Consider the following 26,332-nt stretch of genomic DNA (forward strand, 5'->3'; position numbering starts at 1 on the left):
ACACAGCCACTAAGCCACGAGGAACAGTGAGTGCTCAAAGAGGAAAACAGGAAAGTGCCACGATAAAATCACTATTTGTCGAGCGAATACGAGGTGGAGAAAATCAATGCCACGGTGAACAGGCAGCAAAGCGGCAACAAAAGATCCTTTCTTCCCCCAACATCTTCCGCCAACAAGGAGGATCTTTCAAATGCCTTAGCTTTAGTCCTCACTGTCTTTTTGGGAATAGGGCAACACCAGACGTGGAAAAAGTGAACCTATTCACAATCCATCTTGAATAGGCCATAAACGACATGCATGCAAATGAAATGCATGAAAACTACCGACGAGAATGCTGGCGTGTGTTCGTAAGAGGATCACTCAACCACGGGCCAGGAAAATTAGGACAAGACAGGAGAACATATTTCAGCTGAAAAATACAAGAGCATTAAAAATTAGTTTAAATCACGGCGTGGAGAATCGAGGTTAACAGGAGGGCGCGGGTGGACTGCGTTGGCTGTTTGACATGGCTTTACTCTCTCAAAACCCTTGAGTTTTTCAAAGCATCCTCAGAACAAACAGTGCACACCCTGAATCTCCCACAAGTACCCTTGGAAGCGCCCTTTGGGTGGCCCCTCAGTGAGTCATAGCAGTGGGCACACAGTAGGGAGTGAGAAGTGCAGGATGTAGATTAGGACACAGGGAAGCCAAGGAAAAGGAATTGAATTGTGGTCTCACAGAGCCAACGAATTCAGTGAGTCCGGGACTTGGTGGAAAAAAGATGGGCGCGGAACAGAGCTATAGATTACCTCCATGATGTATTTATGGATTTACATAAGCCATAGATAGATATACTTTATTGATCCCTAGGGGAAATTCAAGAAAGCCATGCATGGTCATGTGCCTTACAACTTACACAGTCAGATTAGCTGCCGGTCAGGCAAACATTAGTGTAAAAAATGGGCAGGAGGGCACTGTGCCCTGCACTTGACAACCACCCCAAGATGCCATTCCACTGCGATTCCTTAATAGTCCACTACTTTTCCATTACCCCAGCATGTCTTTGTCATTGCAAGTATCCCAAAGTTCCAGTCCCATTCCAAATTAGGAAAGCTTGAAGGGTTACTTGGAACCCCAAGAACTAATATCCCTTCCAGATGCAGTGCTGTGGATGGGCTTGATTAAAAAAAAAAAATCCAGCAAACTATTCTGCTATAAATCCCTTGCATTTCTAAGGAGTCACAAGTCATATGTCAAGGTCATCCTCTCTGGTATATAGTCACTGGGGAGTTCCCCTGGGTGTTTTATATTCATGCACCTCACTGTTACCCTCCTGACTTTGACGCATTGTCTATGCATTGGATATTGGTCAGGGAAACTATAAAATGCAACTCTCCAGGAGAGACTTAACCAACATGGTGCTCTCTAAGGAAAAGGGACACAAGAGCATTTGTGTGTGCATGTGTGTATGGATTTGAAAAACAATTTTCCGACCACTTCCATCAGGGTCAATATCCAAAGTGTAATGGCCAAGCGTGTTAAGGTGGCACAATGAGAACCTTTCAACGCCAGTTTAATAGTCAAACGTTCCCAGAACAGGAGCATCTGTGGCCAGTTAAATAAATAGATAAATAAATAAACCGTGGGCCGAGACCATTTAATTTCTCTTCATTGTTACCTGACAGGGTCTCTGGCCATGATTCATTAGGACTCTCACCTGCTGGGCCAGTGTGCAATCTCCTCTCACTGAAAGGCAGTTAGGTACCGGCAAGTTTGGCCACTCAATTATACATCCTCCCCTCTAACTCAAAGCCGATAAGTATCTGGATACCGTGAGGGATGAAGAAAGGCCACCTACAAGATGGCCGCACTAGGTCCTCCGCCTCAATTGTTTTTGATGGATCCATCTCATTCCTGTCCATTCCAGTCAATCGCTTAATTTATTAAAGACATGTTTCACAATGCACAGAGTCGCCGATTGATAATGAGCTGGCAAAACCTCGCTTGAGGAGGTGGAATCAATTCTGTCTAATGATCATGTGAGACAAATGGGAATGGCATAGTTTTATTTTCGTCTACTGTTCCTGAACGCACGTAGGTGCACACATAATCACTATTATTACCTCTCATCAAGGCTGAGATTGCTTTCAGACTGGTGGAGATGGAGACCAGCACTGGGGCTCGAGTTTGCCTTGAGGCTTGAAAGGCACTGTGATACCTTTCAGGGGAAATACACTAGCTCTTTTCCTCACATTATCTGTCTTCCTTTCAAATACACAATTACCGAAATTTGGCATAAGCCACAGGTAAGGTCAATGCCCATCAATGGTATCAGAGGAAGAGGAGAACATCTGAGAGGGAGAGAGAGAAAGAAAGATAGAGAGGGTGGGCAGGTGGTTGTTATCTAAAGCTCTTTTTGTCATGCACTCTATAAGACAGGAGGTTGAAGAGAATTTCGAGTGGCATCAGAGCTGGACAGCTTTTTGAAGCGAGTCAACACACTGACACACCTAATCTCAGCAAATCCGCTCATATATCTACCTAATTAATCGCACGACTTCACTGCGCTCTGGTTGCTAATTTTTAGACTGACGCAAGCGCCAGACCTTCCCCTGGCTCATGGGACACCTCTGAAAAGACTAATCGAGCCACTCCATGACTCGGGAGTCCCCGACGCCAAGAGGCTTTACGTATAGCCTGAACGTGGTGAATCCCACCGTAGCCGTGATCAAAGCTTAGCGCACAACAGACGGCTAAGTTGCGCGTGTTAGTGTGTGTGCGACTGAGAGATGGGGGGGGAAGAAAACATTCTGAAAGTGATCCTATTAGTGATCTGAGGGAAGGTAGCCGCAGGCAAAAGAGCCGAGACATCCCACTCCCTTTCTTCTCCACTCCCTTTGATGATCCCAGGGAAAAAGGCTGAAGAAATATGGAGGAAGTGATCGCTTGAAGTAAAAAAAAATAAAAAATAACGTCAAAAATTATAGGTAGGGAAACAGACCATTACCGACATGCTAATCAGACACGGTGTACGTCATGAATACAAAGAGAATGATTTACAGCGTTTATTAAAATGAGCTATAAAAAGCCATTGTTATCGGGCGTGTATGTGGTGGAGTGGGGGCGGTGATCAGCCATTATATTGGGTAGGAAAACACAGCAAGAACATATTGCCATGGAGACAAAAACATGTGTGAAAGAGCTTCAGGATTAGCAGCACCAGAACACAGAAAATCCCTTCAGTGCATTTCTAGATAAGAGAGAGAGACAGAGAGAGAGAGAGACAGGAGAAATGTGTACGCGTTTTTGTAAATGTGACCCTGACACAAATGCTTTGGTGCAGACGGACAGCCCAGCTGGTGTAGGCTGTTGATGAGATGGTCTGATTTAATGGAGGCAGAACACTTAGTGTCGCCCCATCAGGGTCTTGCAGGTGACCATGTGTTGGACTGTGTGTGTGTGTGTGTGGTAAGTGGAAGAGAGAGAGAGAGAGAGAGAGAGAGAGTTGATATAGGATCAGAGAGATTACTTACCTTAACATAGGAGGGCTGCTTCTCCAAGATGAGATCAGCAACTTTTTTGGAGACCTATATAAAAAATAAAAAAACAAGGTCAAAAGGTAATTTCAGAAACATAGGACAAACTGACAACTATGCACAGCTGGGAATCCTTGCATTTCCCACTGTCCTGTAGGGAGAATTGACTGGAGTCCTTAGCCAGCATCCTCCAGGCACTAAAATCTGATCATCCACCATAATTTTCCTACACCAGCGCTGAAGGGGATTTGAATGCAAATTTATATTCTCCAAAGGGCTTGCGCTATGAATGCTAAGTGTCTGTTCAAGCACTTGAAAACAAATTTCAACAACCAAACACTGATTTGTGAGATAGAAAACCGCTGGAAATGCTGTGGTGGGCACCATGGGCACCCAACACATGGGCTAAAAACACATATAGATGTACCTTGGCAGTATGAGAGCATTTATGGACAGTGCGTGTCACATGCCAACTCCAACACACGCCTAAGTGAATCCTTCAGAGGACACAGGAGTGACCAAGGCAAAGACAGGCCCCTTCTGAGGCTCCTAAATGACATTTCAGTTTCCATGTGGAGATGAATATATAAAGCATGCAAAGTGGGGGCATCACAATGCTATTGGTGTTCTGAGCAGCGTGGGCTGACCACAGGGTGACGGAAAGCAAGCCTGATGCAACGGATGAGGTCACCGCCGAGAAGAAAAAAAGGGGGAGAAGAAAGCCAGAGAAAAAAAAACAACAACAACATGAGGTGTGAAGCATGCGTTTGGGGCTGTGCACGAGGAGTCAGAAAGCACGCCATGGCCCTGCCTATTACCATGGCTGCAGTGCTCTCTTTCTCCCTCTCCCCCAATCTTGCTCTCAAGCTCTTTTTGTTCTCTCTCTCTGTCTCTCTCTGTCTCTCTCTGTCTCTCTCTGTCTCTCTCTGTCTCTCTCTGTCTTCTGTCCTCATTGTCTGTCTGTCTGTCTGTCTGTCTGTCTGTCTGTCTGTCTGTCTGTTGTTCTCTCTCTCTGTCTCTCTCTCTCTCTCTCCTATATATCTGTCTCTCTCTCTCTCTCTCTCTGTCCTGTGATATACTCTGTCTGTCTGTCATTCTCTTTCTCTCTTTCTCCTATTAACACTCTCTTCCCCCTCGCTCTCCTCTCCCACTCACACTCTCTTTTATTCTCCCTCTATCTCACTACTTTCCTCCATTACTACCTTTCTCCCTCTCCCTCTCTCCCTCCCATGGGCGGATTATGAACTTTCGGGCCCCTGGGCCCAGATGTATTAAGGGCCTCCCACTTATTGTCGTATATGTGGGGGGGGTTGGGGGCCCTCCCCCAGAACATTTTTAATTTGTTTGATGTGATTTCCTGTATTCTGGTGCATTTTGGGGATGGCCAATACTAAATTCAATCAGATTCATAGCCTACATCCGGATTTGCTGATATTGAGGCAATGATTCCATGCAAAGGCTTGCCTTCAGGGCTTCAGGGCCCCTGACCCCTTGGGCCCCTGGGTAATCCATCCTTGCTCGTAATCCATCCCTCCCTCTCTAAGTATGTGGTGATGGGGAGGGATGGGGTGGGATAAGTGGAGGCTGAATGCAGATGGTAGAATGGCAGAATGAACAGAGCAACAGAGCGGGCCAGCAAAATAGACAGAGCCATGAGCTGAGGAAGACTGACAGCTAACAGATAGGGAGAGACGGAGGAAGAGAGAACAAATGAGAGAGAGAGAGTAAGACAAGGAAAAAGAAACAGACTGAATGAATATAAAGGACAGGGAGAATGAAAACAGATGTGTGCCTTCAAACATAGACTGACAAAAAGTAAACAACGATAGGCATATGGGCACAGGGCACAACAAATGTACCAAGGATTATACGGCAAAATGGATATACGTAGGCAAACAGACCCAAAGAAGACCAAGGAAACTGAGAGGAAGGACAGACAGACAGACAGACAGACAGACAGACAGACAGAACCCTAATCAGTGTATCAAGGAAGAGTAGTGCAGAGTGATCTAGTGAGAAAACCACTCCTGGAAAAAAACACACATGGAGGACAGCCGGGGTTTAAGCTTCCTCCTGCCCGGTAGAAGGAACTGGACAAACAGTACGGCCAGGCCCTGCAGTCTCATGTACTTTCCCACAACCACCCCTCCCAACTCCTACCCCATTCGCACACCACATGGGATTGGTGTTCGTGAACATTGAGCCGTGACGTCTACATACTGGTCAGTTGGCTCTGCCTGTCAGGTTCCAGCTCACACCACTGCAACGTGTGTGTGCATGTGTGTGTGTGTGTGTGTGTGTGTGTGTGTGTGTGGGGGGGGGGGTCATCAGCTATGAAGGTGAACCTGATCTCACTGCGCCACCTATTGGCCACATGGGTTCCCCATAATCCAGCCCAAAGTTTGACTACTCGGCAATGTCCAGCTGTAGCCTCAGCCCCTCTGGTCCGCATCTAGCTGGACCGGCTGGGCTAGATAAGCTAATGAGCTCGGAAACCGGACTTGCGTGGAACTGAGCCACGAGTCCGATGGAAAAGACTGGCGGGCACATTAGTCATAATGAGTAAACATCATGTTTGGATTAACACTTCTTCATCGCCGCATGCTGTTGCTAAGCAAATACAAAAAAAAAGAGGAAGTAGACGTCTATATCAAAGGGAAGACTACACTTCATGTAGTCATGAGTCATGACGCGAAAGTAAGTGGGGAATGTGAAGAAGGCTGCAGGGGATAGGGGCGGTTGGGGGGGGTGCTGGCATTATTCGCAGAGAGGGAGAAGTAATACGTTAATGCTTCTGCGCCCTTTTCTTTCTTTTGTACTGACTGATTGCGAGCAAAAGGAAAACACGTGGAGTAAAAAAAAAACAAAAACACCCAGTTTAAGAGGATGACGCTTGAGTCGAGTGCCACTTGTTTTGTCACATAGTAAGATGCACAAACACACAGAATGTCATACACATGAGAGAGAGAGAGAGAGAGAGAAAGGCCCTGGAGGCCCTGTATAACTTAAACATGGCCTGATACTGCTTAAAAGTAGGAAGTAAACACATCTCTGTCTCTGATGAATGGAGCTCAGTGAGCTCAAAATTACCCACGCAATAAAGCACCCTAAAAACACACACACTCCGTGCGCACACACACACACACACACACACACACACACACACAGTCACACATACACACACTCTCTCTCTCTCACTCTCCATTTCTTTCTCCCTCTCTTCTTTAGCTCACACACCCAAGAATGTGGAGTCATCCCACTTTTCCATCATTCATTTCCCCATTCGTTTAAAGATTAGTGATTTCTTCCTGTGGATTCCTTCCTGGTGCCGCAGGAAAATCACAGAGCCCTGACAATTCTCTTCAACGCACCGTTGCCGTCAGGGTGATATCTATCTCTGCGTGTAACGCAGCACACCAATTATTTTGTAGATCGCTACTTCACTTTTGACGGTATTAGTCGGAATTCCTTAAATATAGAACAACGAGCTTCAAACTGAAAGAGAAGTGAATGGAGCGGGTGAGGCAGACAGAGAGAGAATGATAGAAGACACAAAAAAGGAGGGAAAGTGAGAGAGACAGCGAGAGAGAGAGAGAGAGGATGAGTGTGTGTGTGAGCGTGTGTGCGCTCTTATTCAGTGGCCAGGCTAAGTAAACGTGAAGGCTAATTAAAGAGTGTACGAGCGTCACAGAGCCCTCTGGTCAATACCCACCAGGGGGCCGGGCTGCATGAGCTGGCCCCACTGCATCGACCACGATAAGGACCAAATCAATCTAAATGCACTTACATTGTGCGTGTGCGTGTGTGCGTGTGACGGACTGATTAGTGATTAGACTGCTTGCAGATGGGCTCCGACAGCCATCGTTCCTCCCCACTGCAGTGATGAGGACTACCAGTATTCACCCTCTAGTCTCCAGTGCCCTACTCTCTACCCTAATCTAGACTATCTGGTACAGTAAAAGCCCACCGCTCTCTCAAACAGGGGTTGTGTGTGTGTGTGTGTGTGTGTGTGTGAGAGAGAGAGTGTGTGTGTGTGTGTGTGTGCCGCGTGTGTCTGTGTGTGTGTGTGTGTGTGAGAGAGAGTGTGTGTGTGTGTGTGTGTGAGAGAGAGTGTGTGTGTGTGTGTGTGTGAGAGAGAGTGTGTGTGTGTGTGTGTGTGTGTGTGTGTGTGTGTGTGTGTGTGTGTGTGTGTGAGAGAGAGAGAGAAAGAAATGTCAATACCATGATAATCGCTTACATTCTAAGACCAGGAGAGACTCTCCTCTCTCCATCTCGGAGTGCGAGCGTAAGGCTGCTGTGGTGACGGTCTTAATCTGCTTGCCACTCAAAACTGCCGACAAGCAATTAGCCGGATGATGAGCCGCTGCCAAAAAAGTGTCAGACCTGCCTGCCTGTCTCTCTCTCTCTCTCTCTCTCTCTCTCTCTCCCCTGAAGAATAGACAGCTGCTGCCAGCGCCGGATCTTTCATTATATGAGCAGCAAAACCAGCAAAGCCATAGGGCAGGGGGGGGGGGTGCTGTAGGGATTCAACCAGCAGCAGTAGCCTTAGATTTAGCGTCATTCAGCCATCAAGGCATTAAGAGATGAAAAACGTTGCAGCCGGAGAACGGATCGGGGGAATTAAGACGGCGGGGGGAACCTCCTTTCATTCAATTTTTTTAAAGGATGTGTTTGCCGTGCTTTATATTTCAAATGTCAGAGGGAAAGCGTCAGTATGGGTGTGAGAGAGAGAGAGAGCAAGAGAGAGAATCTCATTACTTCTCACAGGTTGGTTCCAGCACTCCTGCTATTTGTCAGACCGATAAATATGTGATGTCACTTTTACACATCCTGAATAAAATGTCTCGATGTACTGCAGGTAGGGGGCTGGGAATTAACACAGCTGATAACAAGGCTGATTCTCTAAACTCATGGTTCAAGTCAATGTATATACATACATATATATACATACAATGTATATAAATACATATATACATACAAATATTTCACAGCTGATCTAATCTGATGGTGCAAGTTGTTTCCCAGCAGAAATATGCAACACAATGGAATTAGTCCTAACTTATCCTGATGCATTAAAACAGTCAAACAGTCAAATGTGGTGACATGAACAACCACATCAAGAGCACTCATTCAGGACAGTGTTTTCACGGTACCCAAGAGAACAATATGAATTGGGCAATATAATTGCCATGTTGGAGGGATACTCTGGGGCTGAGCAATTTACAGAAATATGTGGTGTGTGATTTAAAGAAATAAATGCCATTTTTTATTTAGTGATTAAAAATGACTTTTCTGCGCTCCATATCTGTGACACGAACTGATCTGACCTGACTTGACCCGAGGTTGCGTGTTAGCCTGCGTGCCTATGTGTATGCACTCATAATGATTCTCAACTTTTTACTGGATTGCCATGAACAAAGTAAAAGGCAAAAAAGGTGTTTCTTTGTTAAACAAATTGGGATGCAATGTGAGCCTTGAACTGGATGCAATGCAGGAATTTGCTAGGATCTCAAAACCGGATAATGAACATGCTTTGCCATAGAGAAACACACGATAGCGCTGGATTATAAACATGCTTTGCCACAAAAACAGACAAAAACGTGGGGTAAGTCCAGCTATATTAAGTTATTACTTTGCTGTCACTTCGTCTGTTTTATAACCCAGAAGGATGTATTTGGTATCAAATGATAGCTCTGTGTCTCCTCTTTCATTTGACATGGCATATCTATCCGATCACGGGTCCGCGAGTAATTGAAACGAGAGTAATGGGTGTGCAGCTTTGGTTTGTGTACCTGACGTTATTATTTTGCAGTCACTTCGTCTGTTTTCATAAGCCAGAAGGATCGATATACATGGTAGCAATGGATAGCCCGGAGTCTCCTCTTTCATCTGATATGCTTACCATATCTATGCGATCACGGGTTCGCGAGTAATTCAATCGAGAGTAATGGGTGCGCGCAGGTGAACACAGAGAAGTATAGACTGTAAATATGATGCAATATGATTTAATTTCAAGATTTTTTTAAATTTTCATACTTTAACGTACAGACAAGTGTGTGGTCTCGTTGGAAAGCCCCACTTCTCCTCTGTCTCGCTGCGATGAACAGTTGCGGAGCAATGTAACAGAGAAGAGAGGGTGTGTTTTTTGACGCACTTTGTGTCAATAGGGTTCTAAGGGTTAATTGCCATATCAGGCAGAACTGAATCAGCTAGAAACGACTGCACAAAAAGGGATTCATTTTTCACTTAAACAGAAGAGCCACTTTCCTACAAAAGAAAAAAATAGAAAATACAAGTGGGCATTACGCCGAGAGATTTGGCATATTGCAGCATTTCAACCTACCACTCAGTGGCAATCACCATCATCAAGTGCTGGTTGCAGAGCAGTCGGTGGGTAGAACGAGGACTGTCTCCAAATGTCTCGTCAGGTCATTTGTTTGTTTCATAAACCCTGGCGGCAGGATGCCTGAGGCCTAAACGGCAAGCCAGGAGTCATCGCGAAGCCTGCGCGCTGTCTCTTTCAATTACTGTAAGCATCAATATCAGTACGTATTTGTCTGTGTGTGTGTATGTGTGTTTGAGAGAGGGAAAGAGAGAGAGTATTTGTGTGTGTATGTGTGTGTCTCTATGCTGCCCCCAGGCCCTGTGGTGCCCACCCGAGCTGGCCTGACAGGTCCTTCGATGGACTGAATGCCAGACGACACATTGCATAAGAGCAGACAGGAGAAGAAGGGCTGTTGGCTTTTGTTCCCCCGCCTTTATTTTACTACAAAACAGTCAGAGATATCAGAAAGTCAAAGCTCTTGCCGGGGTCGGTGGGGGGAAGTGGGGGTTGAAGGGGGACGGCAGAGAGGTGAGGCAGAGGCCAACTGAGCCTGCCAGGCAAATGCTGCCCTCACCGTCACCTCGGCCAAACAGTGCGTCTACGATCACCAAACGGTAAGCAAACACATCCAGCGTCTGGGGGAGATGTTACAAGGAGCACGTAGTGTGTGTGTGTGTGTGTACGTTCCATGTGAATAAGCACAGTGGGACATATATGGTGCACACACACACACACACACACACACCAAGGGCTAAGAAACACACAATCTCACCAGGAAATGTAAGACTGAGTTTCCTGGTAGGATTTGAGGTACAGGGATTGGGTGTATAGCTAGTGCATCAGAAGAGCCTGCTTTATGGACAAGCTTGTGATTTTTATTAATGGAGGTGTGTGTGTGTGTGTGTGTGTGTGTGTGTGTGTGTGTGTGTGTGTGTGTGTGTGTGTGTGTGTAAGGGAGTGATGGAGGAATGAGGGGTATGTAGGATCTGGTACCCACCGCCGACTGCTGCCGCTTCAGCTTGTCTCTGTATTCTTCAATCTCCTGGAGGTTGAGGTCAGGTGGGAGTTTCTGTCAAAACAAGGGGGAAACAGGGAAAACAGATTAGTACAGATATGGGAGGATCATGCCGTCAATAACTCAGGGAGAGGGGGAGGCATGAAGTTTATTGGGATGTGCTGCTTTTTCTGTGCCACTTTTTCTCTGCTTGTTAAAGGCTGCACAGAAGATCTTCCAATCCTCATGATTTTGCTCACCAAAAGGGGAGATCTGGATGTTCTTAGAAGCCAATTAACAAGCAAGTACTGATTAGCTAATTAGCAGTACTGAGTACTAATAAGCAGTAGATGCAGCCTCGTGCATAACATTGTAAAATCCTAAATAGTATAAGCAAGCAAGATCCGGTAAAACAAACTGTATACACAATAAAACAGTGTCAAGTTCGAAATAGTTATTTTCATTAAATTCAAGCTTATATTGTCAAAATGATTGCTGTGTTTACATTTCACTTTCTTAAGGTCAATTCAGCATTTTTGTGTCCCCACCCAAAGGATTTTCTTGCTCATCTGTTTTATGGTGTGGTAATGTAGGAGCCCTCCTGTTTAATGCATGGCATAGCTCATGTACGAGACAAGGACATTCCTTAAAACAGAACAGCACTTCAATTTTAATAGGGACTCGGGAGCGACTTGGCCCAACTTCTATTTGTGGAGGTTGCTTACATGTTTAACTACACCTCAGGAGAACACAATGCATTAGTCGAGGGATTGGGTAAATCTACATCTGAATGTTGAGAGTGACAGTGAATGTTGAGAGTGACAAGCTAAAGAACTTGGCCAAAGGTGAATTAGAGAGTTCAAGAGTGCAGCATGCACATACAAGTAGTTGAGTACTGGGTGCTGGACAGCAAGGCACAAGCAAGTAGAAGATAGCCTACAAATAAAAAAACGCTAAGGAGCAGATTCTGGTGTGCGGACTAAACGTTCTTCTACAAAGGTGAATTAGAACCACTTATTGCCGTATTGAAAAGGTTTGCAAAATAACCCTTTTTCTTATTAAAAGAAGAAAGAGTTTAGTCAAATGTTGCATGTAAACACAGTTCAGCAGCGGCATGAAAATGACCCAAATACTCCTGCACTTTATCAATAATCGACAATAACAACAATCAGTCCCATCCCCGCCCCTTGGCTCCTGGAAGCAGAGAGGAAGGTGGGAAAAAATAAACAAATAAATAAATAAATAAATAAACCGTTTGAAAAAAGAAACTCCGGCAGACGAGTAATTACTTTCCCCTCCACTGGTGCTGCGTGCGCCATGCCGCATCCTCTCTCATCTCTAGCGTGGTGCGGTGCGGTGTAGTGTGGTGCGGTGTGGCAACGCCACTGAAACCTAATGAGATTTCACGCCCGCGTCTGAGCAGATAATCCATCAATCTGCCGGTGTCTGTGCAGATGTCGAGCAGACCTTCCTCCACACACACACACTTCCCCACCCCGACCACCCTGCGCTGCTCTTGCTCCACCGCTGGAGGGGGAAATGAGGAGGTTAGTGTCCAGATCGCCTCCTGCACGCTGCTCCCTGGAGATAACAGAAGTGGGGCGTTCAGGTGAGAGGGCTGGGAAGACAGCCCGTTTTAAGGGATAGTGTGCAAGTCACCTGCACCCCTTGGTCAACAGGAGGCTATGGAAGAGTGAACTGCTCTCCTGAGAGAGCGTCCGGGGTCTGGGGGATTACAGGAGCTACAGGTCATTGGAGAGCCAGTGCCAGCCAGGTGGGCTAGACAAATTGACCAATCGGTAGCAAAATGACAAGATTAATGCAGTGGAGCCAATAACGTTATCTCTGCATTCTCCTCACAGGTGAAATACCATTCCCAACCCCACCCTCAGCACTGTACGTCCCGGTTGAGAAGAGATCGATTTCACTGGATTCCCCATTACCGTCTAGCGTGTAAGAACAACCCTAACGACCCACACACATATGGATACGCACTGTGCGTCAGAGGCGTTCCTATCTCAGAGAGGTCGACTGCTGGAGTCACCCTCCTGACGTTTCCCCATCAGGGGGAGAGGGGGGGTGTGACTGAGCCCATGTGTCTCCGTTTCGCTCACCTCCAGCTCGTGCTGCACCATGTCGAAGGAGTCACTGGAGAAGTACACCTCCTCGATGCTGTCGATGATCTCCTGCTCGGCCTGCGGGTCGATGGGCTGCTCCCGCATCTCACGGAGCTCCTCCTGAGAGAGGGATGGAGGAGGAAGAGGCGGGGAAGGAGAGAGAGAGAGAGAGAGAAGAAAGAGGGATTAGAGAGAATGGGAACGTAAAGAGAGACAGGAATGGGCAGAGGGAGAGGAAGGGAGAGAGAGAGGGTAGTCAGAGAAGGAAAAAAAGAAAAGAGAGAGGCAGTGGGAGGGAAAAGAGGCAAATGATAGACAGTGAAAGAGAAGAAGTAGGAGTCATAAGCACAGAGGGGGAAAAAGAGAGAGACACACACATTGAGACAAGAGTTGGACGTGGTTCCCCAGGGGGTTTATTGTTGGTTAGGCGCTCTATCCGCTTGCTTAAAGATTACCCCCAGTGAGGAAAGGAGAGGGGATAGAACAGAGGCCTCCCTGGCGCTGGCCTGGAAGCCAGCAGAACACATTGATTTCTAGCATCGAGCTGCCTGGCCCATTTAAGACCACAGATTAAGCATTTCAAGCTCTTGTCCCCAGAGACACATATTCATGGCATGTAATGAGAGGGAAAACCATCAATAAAATAAAAAAAAACAGAAACATTGTCTTACGGGGGTTTCTACTGCTTTGAAGATTCAAATACAAAGGACACAATGAGGACAACAAAGATGACAGCACTGATGATGCTATTGCAGAGATGTTATTTAGAATAGAGGTACATTCCACAGACGTCAACAATAAATGCATATATACATATGCAATATATATATATATATATATATTATAAATTTACCCAACACCTACCCTTGAACTCGGGAAACTTCCTTTCATTCCACTGTGTTTTATTTAGTTTTTATTCTTTCATATGTTAAACTCTACGCCCCAACAGCTTCGAAGCCACAGAGGCAAAATGTGAATGTCTGCTACCTGTGGTATTTCACAGAGAGAACAATTAAGAATGCACTACCTTGTGAGTGTGGGAATATCGAAAAGCACCAAAGGCTTTGTGTCTCCCGGCACAGCTCAGAAACAGAGGCACTCTTTGTAGAGCACACAAAAGTGTGTGTGTGTGTGTGTGTGTGTCAAAAGTCCAAACCATCCATTCCATCCATTGTACCTTTCTGTAAATAAGGCTTTTGAATCAAGCTAGCTGTCTGGTATGAGTGGGCTCTTGTGCATTAGGATTATGCGGTGCCGGGCGTCATGGTTACCCCAATGCAGAAGGGTGATTCAGGTCCAGCTCCTTCTTTTCTACTTCCCTCCCTCCACAAAAATATTCAAGGGTAAGGCGCAGTCTTTAGGTCCAGGAAAGGAATGAGTGGGGACTCAAATTCTATTACACACAGGCCTAAGGCCCTTTCTGAGCATCTGAACACACACACACACACACACACACACACACACACACACTGGGGGACCAGAGGACGTGTCCTAGGTTTGCAGCTTGTTTACACATCTGCATGTACGCGTACAATGCACACACGTGAACACACACGCAGAGACGGACACACACACAGCCACACAAGTGGGTCGCACACCCACAAGCACGTTGCGCACGTGCACACACACACACACGTTACACGTCTCAGAGCTACTAGTAAGGAGGCAGATACGTGAGGAGTATTTCCGTGTAGGATGACAGAGCAGAGGGCTACAGTGCAGGAAGTCTAAATAAAGAAACAGAGAGAGCGAGGGAAGACTCATGCCAGTGAGAGAGAGACATATAGATGAAGGGAGCGAGGCAGCTGGTTAGATTAGTGGACACACAGGGTGAAAAACCGATACAGAACGAGGAAGGATAGGGAAAGATTGCAAAAGAGAACGAGAGAGCGAGTGTGTTTGTGTGTGTGAGCTGGGAGCAGTGGGCTAGAAAGCATTAGCCCCCAGTGAGGGGGTGGATGCTAGTGTGGAGGCGGACGGGTGGGGGAGGGTGGTGTGGGTGGGGGAGGTTGGTGTAGGATGACTCACACCAGCAAGAAAGGAGAGAGGGAGAGTAAAGGAAATAAAAAAAAAAGTGTCAGAAAGCTACAAAAATCCACCACAAGAGAACTGAATTTGGAGGTGTGTGTGAGTGTTTGTGTGTGCTTACATTCTCACGGGGGCTTCAATGCCTGCTGCCATGCTGTCTCCAATTCCCCCCAATTTATCTGTTTGCCGATCTGATGGTTGTCTGTTTACTTGTTGTAGTTGGTTTTTTTGGGCTGCTTTGTCACACAACTCTTCAAAAAGGGTTTAACTTTGAGACAGTCGCAGGCTGATGAGTCCCCTCCCGAGGAACTCTCCTGAAAAGCCTCAGTCACATTAAAATCAAGCAGGAGGGAAGGCCTGGTGACTTTTAAGCCTCAAACAGGGGATAGAGCTTTGCCTAAATTAACCTCAAAAGGAGAGCACCAGAGCAGTGCATCGAGTACTGAAAAGATTAAACCACACTACAGCCATGTAACCACACATTGTGCAGGTGGACATCACCAGATCAGTATTCAATCATAACGATCAAAATGGGTAGGTACAGTAATTTCCTATGTATTAGCCGAATTGTGTACAAGCCGCAGGACAGTGTTTTATGCAAGTAATAATAATAATTGCATAACACATAATAATAATACCATATTAACTGCCCACATGTATTAACCTCATAGCTGAAAAAAATTGCTAAATCAATGTATAAGCCACGGCTAATAGTTGGGAAATTACGGTGTTGGACTTTTAAGGTCTTTAGCAAAGTGAGCTAGTAGTCCAGGCAAAGTAAGGTCTGACCCAAAACTAATTGCAACAGAATTTATTTTCACATTTTTATATTTCAATTGGTGATCTAAACACCGTAGTAAAAGTCCATGAAAATCCAGTTGGTGGAAATATGTTAAAATGAGGGTTGTTTTATGCATTATCCTTCAGCAAATACTGACAAAACTGTAATTAGAATGTTATAGAATAAGCGTTCTAAAGAATATCTGACCCCATCTAACTTAACATGGAATTTTAATATTGCATTGTTGAGGAACATTCTTTTATTTTCAAAGAGTTAGTACATTTCTCAGGCTTATTTCAGACTGGTTTGTTGCTAATTGGTGTCTATTTTTACATTCCTTTGAATCAATGGAAATGGTTGTTGAGTCTTTAAATAGAGCCAGTGTGTTTTGCAAGTGTTCCACAATGTTAAAGTTGTACAACACATAGTTAAGCATTATTTAGCCTAGGAAAGTGTTTTGGTGGTCTGATTTAGAGGCCACTGAATCATATACAGTATAGGCCTATCACACAAAAAGTATCAGTTCATCATTTTCCAAGACTTATAGACTTATAGTAATTGACCTCTTGCCGGGGTTGACTGAGAGACTGTCTATCAATCAGAGGGGCCTGTATGATGCCTCTTTACTTTGCACAATTTTGGCTAAAACAGTAATCAGACAGCACAGTATGTTTATGTAAGTGAATGAATAAAGGAAAATTATAAAGGCAAAGTTGAAGATGGACAGGATAATGTCCAAATTCGACAGAAAGGTGCAGATAACTGCAGCTAGCCTCCAAAGAGGTGACTGTTGTGATGTCTGGCAAAGGTGCATGCTATACTAATAAATATAGTTTAAGCTTAATAATTAAAAACGATGCCTATGCATGGGTCATGGTTTTACCAAAATAATAGAACAGCCAAAACTATACATATTCTAAAAGCATATGCCCTGTACATGAAATATAGCATTAATCAACTTATGTCCCATCTTCCTTCACACCATGCATAATACATCCTCCTCTATTCTGTATAGGCGAATCAAGTGAACTGCTAATACATTTTGGCCTGCACTATTAAGGGAAACAAATTAAACATCATAAACTACATATTTTCTAAAAACATATAAGCTCTAGAAGTGATGTGACACCAATTAGGACATGTCCCATCTTCCTCCATGCAATGCACAATACATTGCCATCTATTCTGTATAGGCAAATCTAGTGTAAAACGGACACATTTTGACATATACTGTCTAGGGAAAGCAAATTAAACACCCTAAACTATATATTTTCTGAAAGCATAAACCCTCCAGAGGAGATATAACACCATTTAAGATATTTCCCATCTTCCTCCATGCCATGCACATACATTACCCTATATTCTGTATAGGTGAATCTAGTGTAAAGCGGATAGATTTTAGCCTATACTGTCTATGAAAAACAGAATAAATACCCTAAACTCTATATTTTCTGAAAGCATATTACTTGTAGATGAGATATAACACCAGTTAAGACATGTCTCATCTTCCTCCATGCCATGCACAACATATTGCCCTCTATTCTGCAAAGGCGAATCTAGTGTACAGTAGACACATTTTGGCATGTACAGTCAAGGGAAAACAAATTAAACACCCTAAACTATATATTTTCTGAAATCATATACCCTCTAGAAGAGATATTACACAATTTCAGACATTTCCCATCTTCCTCCATGCCATGCACAATACATTGCCCTGTATTCTGTAAAGCTGAATCTAGTGTAAAGTGGATACATTTTGGCCTATAATGTCCAGGTAAAACAGATTAACCACCCTAAACTATATATTTTCTAAAAGCATATGCCCTCTAGATGAGATATAATGCCAGTTAAGTATTATCTTCCTCCATGCCTTGGACATGGTACATATTCCTATATTGCATTTACTCTGTATTAAAACACATTGATTTTAATTTATCGCTGAAAAAGCTAGAGCATTCAAAAATGTTCAATATTAACATTTAAAATCATATTATTGTTTAATTTGACCATCGTTTGTCCTCAGATTCACCCCTGTGGGCTGAATAGTAATTGAGATATAGGGCTATATTTGTCTAATACACATGGTCACTAGCAAATAACTTAGGGGTTTGTCAAGTCCACATTGGGTGTGGTTTTGTTTTCAAAAGTCCGGCAAAAGGTGGATCTTATGTTTCTTAATTAGTCATGGGTGTGTTTTGGGCTTAACATCCTTTAAACTAATGAGAGTGACATCTGTCATTCCTTTAACAGCAAACAGTGCGACTTCAAAAGCGCATCGATATTTTGATAGTCAGCGGCGCATTTGAAGGAATCTGCTTGCATCTTGAGGACCATTATGGAACAGGTATTCCACTAAAATATGCTTTACTAAAACCAGTATAGCCTACACACATCTGCACTTGTGTATTATTTGAAGTCATTGTCAATGTGAAACTAACTTCTCCGTGGTATCATAGTCAACGACAAAACAGTTATACACAGTTAAATACTTTTACTATTGACTGACAATATGTTACCATTGACAAAATAGCCTGAAAAAGGCAAAACTTACAATAGTGTTTAAATAAATAAGAAACCTAAGGACATTTATCCTGCAGAGGAGTTGCTTACATCTTGTGACTGCAAATGATGGTGAATAATTACTCATTGTGGGACGTATTACTGATATCTTTATTATAATTATGTTCCCCATTGTAATCGTGTAATTTGTAATGTTTTACATGGATGTGCTGGTGCACGCGTTCCTGTGGGACGAGAAAGGCAGGTGTAATTGTGCACTCGCCCATCACTGTTGATAATGCACTCTTAAAGGGACACCAGGCAACGTTTAATTACTCATCTTCGTAAGTCGGTATATGATATGGAAGAATATCCCGCTTGCAAGTTCAGTGTATCGTACCCGCCGACCGAAGCAGGATCAGTTCACTTCCTGCATCCACAGCACAGAGGCAGGCTAACTAAACGCGATTGTTGCAAGCGTGTGTATAATGGCAGAGCCGTGAAGAAGCAACAAAACCCTTGGCCGGAAGATGCAAACAAAAAGGAAAAGAGCTTCAGACCGGCGTGTGGGAGTTTTGTAGAGAAAAGGCATCAGGCTTGCCTGGTGTCCCTTTAAAATAACATATAAACAACTTCGCCATGGATTTCTGACCAGGTATTTCTTGGTCAGTGGCGTAATCGTTTTTAGGTAGTGTAAGATAGCGATTTTTTAGATAATCGCTAGACCCCTCCTTAGGTCGTTAATTGCCACACCCTTAGTGCGTTGCTCAATAAAAGAGACGGGCATAACAAAAAACTTAATAGAAATACGTGTACAATAGTGTACAATATTCTAAAGTAGAATAGTGTTGCATCGTGATGATTATACGCTTTGCGCCGTGCTGTTGACCGTCATGATAGGGCCCATAGCCATTGTAACCTCTTGGCAGCCATTTTGGTGGCCATCTTGAAAATGACCCCTTTCTCAGTCAGATTTTACTAGATTTTTAGTATGTTATTTAGCATGCCAGTACCAGAATCCATGAAAAAACCTTTTGTATCAATTTTATGTTGAACCCTATATTGACCCGCCTAAAGTTACTCAACTTGCACTGGATCATCTTCCTGAATGTCAATATTATCACAAGTGTGGGCAAATTTCTAAGTCAGCACCAGTCAGAGGCTACATTCAATGTTTTGCACTTTTATGTCATCACATAACTAAAAGTATTGGTTTTACCAAAAATAGTTGTCAATATTTTAAACTACAAAAATACATACCTATAAAGTATTTTGATACAAATTATTCAACCCAGTCAAATACAAATTACGAATATACGATATATTTTGTATTTGAAATATGGAATACATGTACCATAAATACTGCTCATCCCTGTAGGCATCACTTGTTCTGAGATACCATGTTTGGTTCAGGAGATATAATGAAGAATATAGGTGTAATTCAGTTATAGTGGAACATTTAATGGTTGCCACAGCGACCATTAGGGTTTTTTGATAATTGTTTTATATCTGAAAATGTTCAGGGCTCCAAACTGTACAAGTTCACCAAGTTTCATGCTTATATGAAAGAATTTGACCTAATTTTCACATATCCCCTGTACTATAAAAGTTCAATAAAACTGCCAAAAGTGCAGCTTTTTGCCATTGACCTATGCACACATAATTCCAATTTTGACAATGTTCCACCACTTGGATTTTCATGGACTTTTGGTATGTGATTTGGGAAGGTTTCATGAACTGAATACAACAAAAATAATTTCTGTTGCAATTAGTTTTGGGTTGGGTGATTTTTTCTCATAGATTGCCTGGACTATAGGTGTTCAGAACAGGGGAGAGTGTGCAGGAACCTTTGTTGCATCACTCCACCAGCAGGGGCACTAGACCTCATTGGCGACTTCTCAGGGCCTTCCACCCAATTAATTAACTCACTCCACCCGTCAAACAATAAACAGCGAATTTAAGGCCTCTCGTCATGGCATCATTTTTCTCTCTCGTTCACCCTCTTTTATCTGCAATTAGCTGGGAGAAAAAAAAGAACAAACAAAACCAGTGAGCAATCTCTCGGCACATGAAAAGGGACCGCCTCTGAAGTGGCGTCTCTCAAACACAGCCGCAAAATCAAAGCCTCCGTACAATGAGGTGCTATCAAGTAGAGGATGACACAGCAACAGCAACTGTAGAGCAGGACAATAGGGCTTTGAGGAGAAAGGGGGTATGGACAGAGAGACTAAATAGGGTCGGGAGAGGAGAGACGAAGCAATGGAGACATGGAGAGCGAAGAGAAGATGAGTTTGAATGAGGTTGATTGGGTTCCAGCTGCTAAATCTTTGCCTTTTTTTGATGAAGTGCAATTGCGTCATTGACACCCCATATTATTATACAGACACAAACTTGCTTCCTTGTTGGGGAGTGGGGCTGGTGGGGGGGGGGGTGATGGGCATAGCTCACTCCAATTCACACATTCTCTTTCCTACTTCTGTTTGCGAGTCCCTTCCTCGTGCTGTTGACAGAAATGTGACGTGAGAATGAGGTTCAGGCCAAATTAACCTCGCACTAAATCCTTCGGCGTGACATGCCGACATTCTCATGTCATCGTCGCAGCACTTTGATCTACTCGTGACTGAGCTCACCCTGAACCCCAAACCTGTTCCCGTCTCAAAAACTATTTCTGTCTCCACTTATCCCCATCTCCTGCTCTCATTACAATGACTGTACTGCCCCCTGCTGGACAGTTTATTGACAATAACAAGATTCCCATGAGATGTTTGGTGTCCACAGAGAACACATTACAAAGGAGATGCCTGGGAGGATGTCGCTTTATTTGGGCCATCACAATAAAGGTATCTATAGAACAGCGTGAAAAGAAGAGCTCTTTAAACAGTCGGGCTATCTATCGAGCAGTCAGACACTTTTCTGTGAATCAGCCAGAGTGAAAAACCTTGGCAGAGCCAGCAGAGTGCAAACAGAGGACACCAAAGCCAGCACAATATGATGATGGGACTGATATGAGAGACAATGGGACAACAAGATGCAACCTTCCTAAGGAGAGAGAGAGGGAGGGAGGGAGAGAGAGAGAGAGAGAGAGAGAAATGTGAGTGGGCACATCTTTATCAGCAATATCTCCCAGTCAGCAGGAACAAAGAAAAAGGCAGAATAAAGCACAGCCAACCCACATCTAAGCCTTTCTCCCACACAAAAATCATTCTCTTCTCTCTCTCTTCTCTTCCTTCTCTCCCATCATCTATCAATCCCATCATCAAATTGTCCTGGCTTTGGCATCCATTGTTAGCACCCTGCTGGCTCTGCTCTGGACATTCTAGTCCCACAGCATAAATAGTTCCCAATCCAGACCCATGGTGCTCTTTGTGAGTGTTCCCTTAATTAACATGGGGCTCACCCATCGGCCACGACCACTCCTCCCTGTGTTAAATTGGACCTCTCATAGGGTCAGCAGTACCACCATCATCAGGTCATGCAGCATGCATCCGACCCACGGAAGCGCCTGCTGGCACCACAGGAGTGCCCCAAAGCCACCCTCCGTCTCCATGGCCTTGGCGAGGATAACCTTCCAGCTGGCTAGCGGATCGTTGGCTTCTCTGTAACTGGTTCCCCATTCTAACTAGTGGATTATTTGCTTCTCTGTACCTGGTTCCCCATTCAAAGCTGGGCTTGGGTTGAGCGTTGGAGTTGCTGGCAACTGGTCTGCCAGCAAAACGAACGTAGGTGCCACTAGTCAAGATTTATACATGACATGGGTACTCAATTCCTTTAGAAAAAGGCACTGGCATCCAACCAAGGGTGAATGTAGGCTATAAAACTCCATGGACAACATTAGTTATCTTTCTATGCATGAAAGACAACTAATCTTGCAACTAAGCATGTTTCTTTCCGTTTTGCTAAGGAAGAGAAGATTTGTTGACAGCCAATTAGAGGGCGGGGATTGAGATTTATGGGCGGTACTAATTACAGAGAGCCAAAGACACACTGCGGTGAATTACAAAACACTTGGAAGCAGGACACTACAAGTCAGTTAAGTAACTTTATGTGTCCTGAAGGAAATTTGTCGTCTGCATTTAGTAACCCATCCATGGGTAGTGTGCACACGCAAAAGGAGCACACATATGCACCAGAAGCCGTGGTAGGTCTTGATCCGGTGCCTGGGAAACAGTCTGAGGGGTTTTAAATCACAATATTTCAAAACTTCCCTATGATTTTGCAAGGATCTTTAATCAAAACATTTTACAAGCTAGACAAAACTCCATGATTTATACCACACGCCTATCTTAATCACTAAATGACAATTAAGACAGCCACCTTTTTTATTTATTTATTGTAAACTGTATCAAGCTTTTGAAAGCCTGGAAATGGGATTTTAAAATTCCATGATTTTCCAGGCTTTCAACGAATATGGGAACCCTGTGTCTAGCAGTAGGAACTTCTCACTCCACTGTATCCTGTTTTCCCCGTACCCATTTACCTAAAACACTGTCAACTTAAATGACTTCCACCAAAAATGGTTGTAGTTATCCTACCAATCTCTATTCCAATCTGTCTATTCCTGAGAGTAAGCTAGTCAATAAAGCCCATTAATATTCACAAGAGATGACACACACGGGCAAATCCTTGAGAGAGGAAAAAAAAGCCCAGGTATTGTTTCATTTACTTGAAGAGCCTAACCATGTGCTTGCTAGGAGATGCCTACTGGCACTCCTGGTACAATCCATCACGCTGACACAATCAATATTAAATCTGAGAACAGGGGAAAAAAACAAACTGTCAAATATTCAAATTTTTGCATGGCAGCGGTAATTAATAGAGGTTTAAAAAGCAGCATCTCATCCATTTTGCATTCAACTCGTCCCCAGTCCCAGCTTTTGTTTACTTTCCTGCTCGTTTGTGTTTGTGTTTATTTTCCCCTCTTTCCTTTCAATCACAGCACACTTGTGTAATGACGCTGTGCCTGCCTGCAGAAAGTGGCAGGAGTAAACCTCTGGGGATAGGCGACCAGATGTTCTTCGAGGAGGAAGAAGAGAAAAAGAAAATGGTTCTCTCATCTTCCATCTCGCCCGCCCTTCAAAAACAGTCAAGGGTAAAATGATGAAAGTGCTTTCTTTTCCAAAGGACTACGTGCCTGCGGTTCTGGCCGTCTAAACTCAAACTACAAAAGTAACAAACTACAAAAGGGCCACCAGAGAGCATATTTGGAACGCTGGGCATGGGGGTTTCAGACAATGTTACTGGCAATAAGCACTAAGATCAGTTATCACTTAGCTTTAAGAGTCACCACGGATCATTAAGGTTCGGTGATTGCCATTCCGTATGCCCCTACAGTACCAGCAAAGGATGATAGACTACAGGCACTGAACAGGCCTGGAGGGGAAGGAAATTAAAAGTCCTGTTGAATCAATGTCTGCACTAGCTGGTCTCAGCTCAAGAAACTCTCCGCAGGAAACATGGAAGGTCAAAAAGCTCCCCCAAAGGCAAACAGCCTACTCTGCTTCTAAATCGTTAGGCTATTGAAAGTGAGTAAGAAAGGATCAACCAGCTTTTCAAAATTGTTGAGGATTTCAGCCATTCTTGGCCTGAGGACTGACTAATGCCATCTATTGACTAACACAGCCTTCTGGTCATTTACAGAAATTATGGCTAAAAGTTTCATTTTGCATGCTTCACTTTGAATGACTACATTACCTTGGCTTTCCAGACATATTTTTCCCCCTCAGACCACAGAGATCTATATCACATCCAAAATCTGTATAAATTGGTGAAATGGCACCACAGACTAGACAAACCAAACTGCCCTGCTGGGCATGCACTTCTGGCCAGCTCAAGTGAAACCTTGTCCACGTGCAATGAGATGACCATCACATACAAGATGGCTGACTGACTACCAACAGGAACAGCCACCTTAAGTAACATGACCCTGCCTCATTGTTAACGTGTGAAACACACAGACACACACACACACACACAATCTGTTAACGGCACTGGACTAGACACCGAAGTCTGTGAAACTAATTAATTAAATTATCCAGCTTCTTTTTTTTCCCTGACTCCCAACCCAAGTGAACCAGGAATCATATCTGCCAGCTTCTTTCAAATAAAAACCCTCAAACTGCATCATATTTATTTATTGCGGACTAAACCGAGACTTAACTGACCATAAAGCTGGCAAACTGTCACATAAAGTGTATCATTTTGAATTTATAGCCCTCGCTGAAGAGGCATGTTCAGTTTGCGTGGCATTTTGGTTTTCATTATGCAGACCACTGCTTATTGATTGAGACAAAGATAAGAAGCCATGTGTATCTTGGTGATTAGAACTTTCTTACTTGACTTAACTCTGTGTTGCAACTTTCATATGACAGGGCTCATTTTGCTTGAGGCATTAGGAAGTTTGCAATGATGAGCTTTAGTTTAGACAATGTGGCAATGCATTATAACTACTGGTAGGCTATAATATGAATGTTTTGGGGTGGTGTCTGTGTAAGAGCATCAACATGTCTCATCCTAAAAATGTACTGATTCAAACATTCAAAGATTATGAAAAAGCACAATATATTTTATATACACATCAGCATGTTGGCCTATAACTTCACAATTCTCCATCACCTGATAAGACAATTAAGTTAAAGTAAATGGTTAAACAGGTTGACTCCAGCTGTGGATTACAGCTTGTTACTGCAGCTACAGTGATCCATAACTGACTCACCTTACTTGGGATCCTGAAATTCTCCACGGGACTCATATCTGCCATGCTTTCCTGGGGACTTTTTAGACCCTTGGGGGGAAACGAAAAATAAAAGGGATAAAGCCAATGCTCCCTCGTCTTTACCACTGCGGATCCACTCCACTGACATCGAAATCATGCCTCTGACATCGAAAGGAGTGCACTGACAGGTAACAGTCTCATAATAGGCTACGTCAACAGATGTTGATTACAATCTGTATGACTAAAACCAGTGTGTTCAGTCCCTAGCTCAGTTAAATGAACGGCTTCAGGTAAGCCAGCATGTTCTTTTCGTTAAACTGAATAGCAACAAATTTTAACCTCAGGCTAAAAATGACATGAGATCTATTGCACTTCCTCGTATGCGAAGGTTAGGCTACCACTTGAGCAATGCCATGTCACCTAAGCATCTCCAGCATATAGTCACATCACTTATCTATCGGAAAAGGGGTCGACACTTCTCTATTTTACATGACTAAGATAGTAACATTACTACCAAGCAACATCCCTGCCAGCTGATAAAAAAAAAAAAAAAAACTTGCTTGCTAGCTGTTGCCAAAGCATACAGCTGGTTAGCCTGTGTTTTGCTAACATGGGCTTGCCACTTTGGGCACAAGGGAAAACAACAACTGTAATAACTTACCTGTCGGGCCATTAAAGACTTAATTTTCTGCATATTTGCGCTACGTCAGACAACAAAACAGGAGAATGTTTGAAACATAAAGCTGTGTGTCTCTGAGCTCCTCTGATCTGCTACAGCCAAACGAAAGGGGCCATGATAGTTTCTGGTCACGTGTCAGTACTTGTCAGTGTCAGTACAACCAATGTAGACGGGATTTGTAGTCTTATTTGTCGAAAGGCAGACTGTCAGTCTGGTCCTGAAGCAAACTACGTATCCCATGGCTGTTCATTTGCAGGGTTAAATAAGCATGAACTCACATGAAAGTGCGCTCGTCTTCGGGTAGCCGTGTAGTGGTGCCATTATGCATGCTGGGCTTCACTATTCACACACACTATGCCAAAACCTTTTAGGCAGCGCTTTAGGGGCTACCTGAAGACGAATGTCCACAAAGGAGTGCGTGTCTCATGTGTCTTAATAATAGGATGGGGTTTGTTTGTTTATTGACAACGATACACAGTAAACTAGTCACTTGGATTATGATAGGGAATAACTCATCAAATAATGGTTAAATGTAGAGTGCAGTGATGATGTCTATATACATAGATGTCTATGCTATATGTCTACCAGCAGATGGCAGTTATTGAATAACTGGAGTAGGCCTACCCTGGTAGGCTAAGCCATATCCAAAGATAGAGATCTATGGGGGTCTCCTCAGCTCGTT

General features: G+C 43.9%; 1 protein-coding gene across 3 annotated transcripts in view; it reads right to left on the bottom strand.

The window, feature by feature from the left end:
- vps50 (VPS50 EARP/GARPII complex subunit) overlaps positions 1 to 25,770 on the bottom strand; it is a 137,970-nt gene extending 112,200 nt beyond the window's left edge. For all 3 annotated transcript variants that reach the window (XM_048229255.1, XM_048229256.1, XM_048229254.1), the window contains exons 1-5: positions 25,633 to 25,770; positions 24,972 to 25,040; positions 12,949 to 13,071; positions 10,838 to 10,909; positions 3,513 to 3,566 (exon numbers count right to left, since the gene is read on the bottom strand). In XM_048229255.1, the coding sequence (XP_048085212.1) occupies positions 3,513 to 3,566; positions 10,838 to 10,909; positions 12,949 to 13,071; positions 24,972 to 25,040; positions 25,633 to 25,665 (351 nt within the window). In that variant the 5' untranslated portion in view covers positions 25,666 to 25,770. The remainder of the gene's footprint in view (positions 1 to 3,512; positions 3,567 to 10,837; positions 10,910 to 12,948; positions 13,072 to 24,971; positions 25,041 to 25,632) is intronic.
- Between the last annotated feature and the right edge of the window lie 562 nt (positions 25,771 to 26,332).

This window comes from Alosa alosa, chromosome 20 (assembly GCF_017589495.1).
Source record: "Alosa alosa isolate M-15738 ecotype Scorff River chromosome 20, AALO_Geno_1.1, whole genome shotgun sequence".
Classification (NCBI taxonomy): domain Eukaryota; kingdom Metazoa; phylum Chordata; class Actinopteri; order Clupeiformes; family Clupeidae; genus Alosa; species Alosa alosa.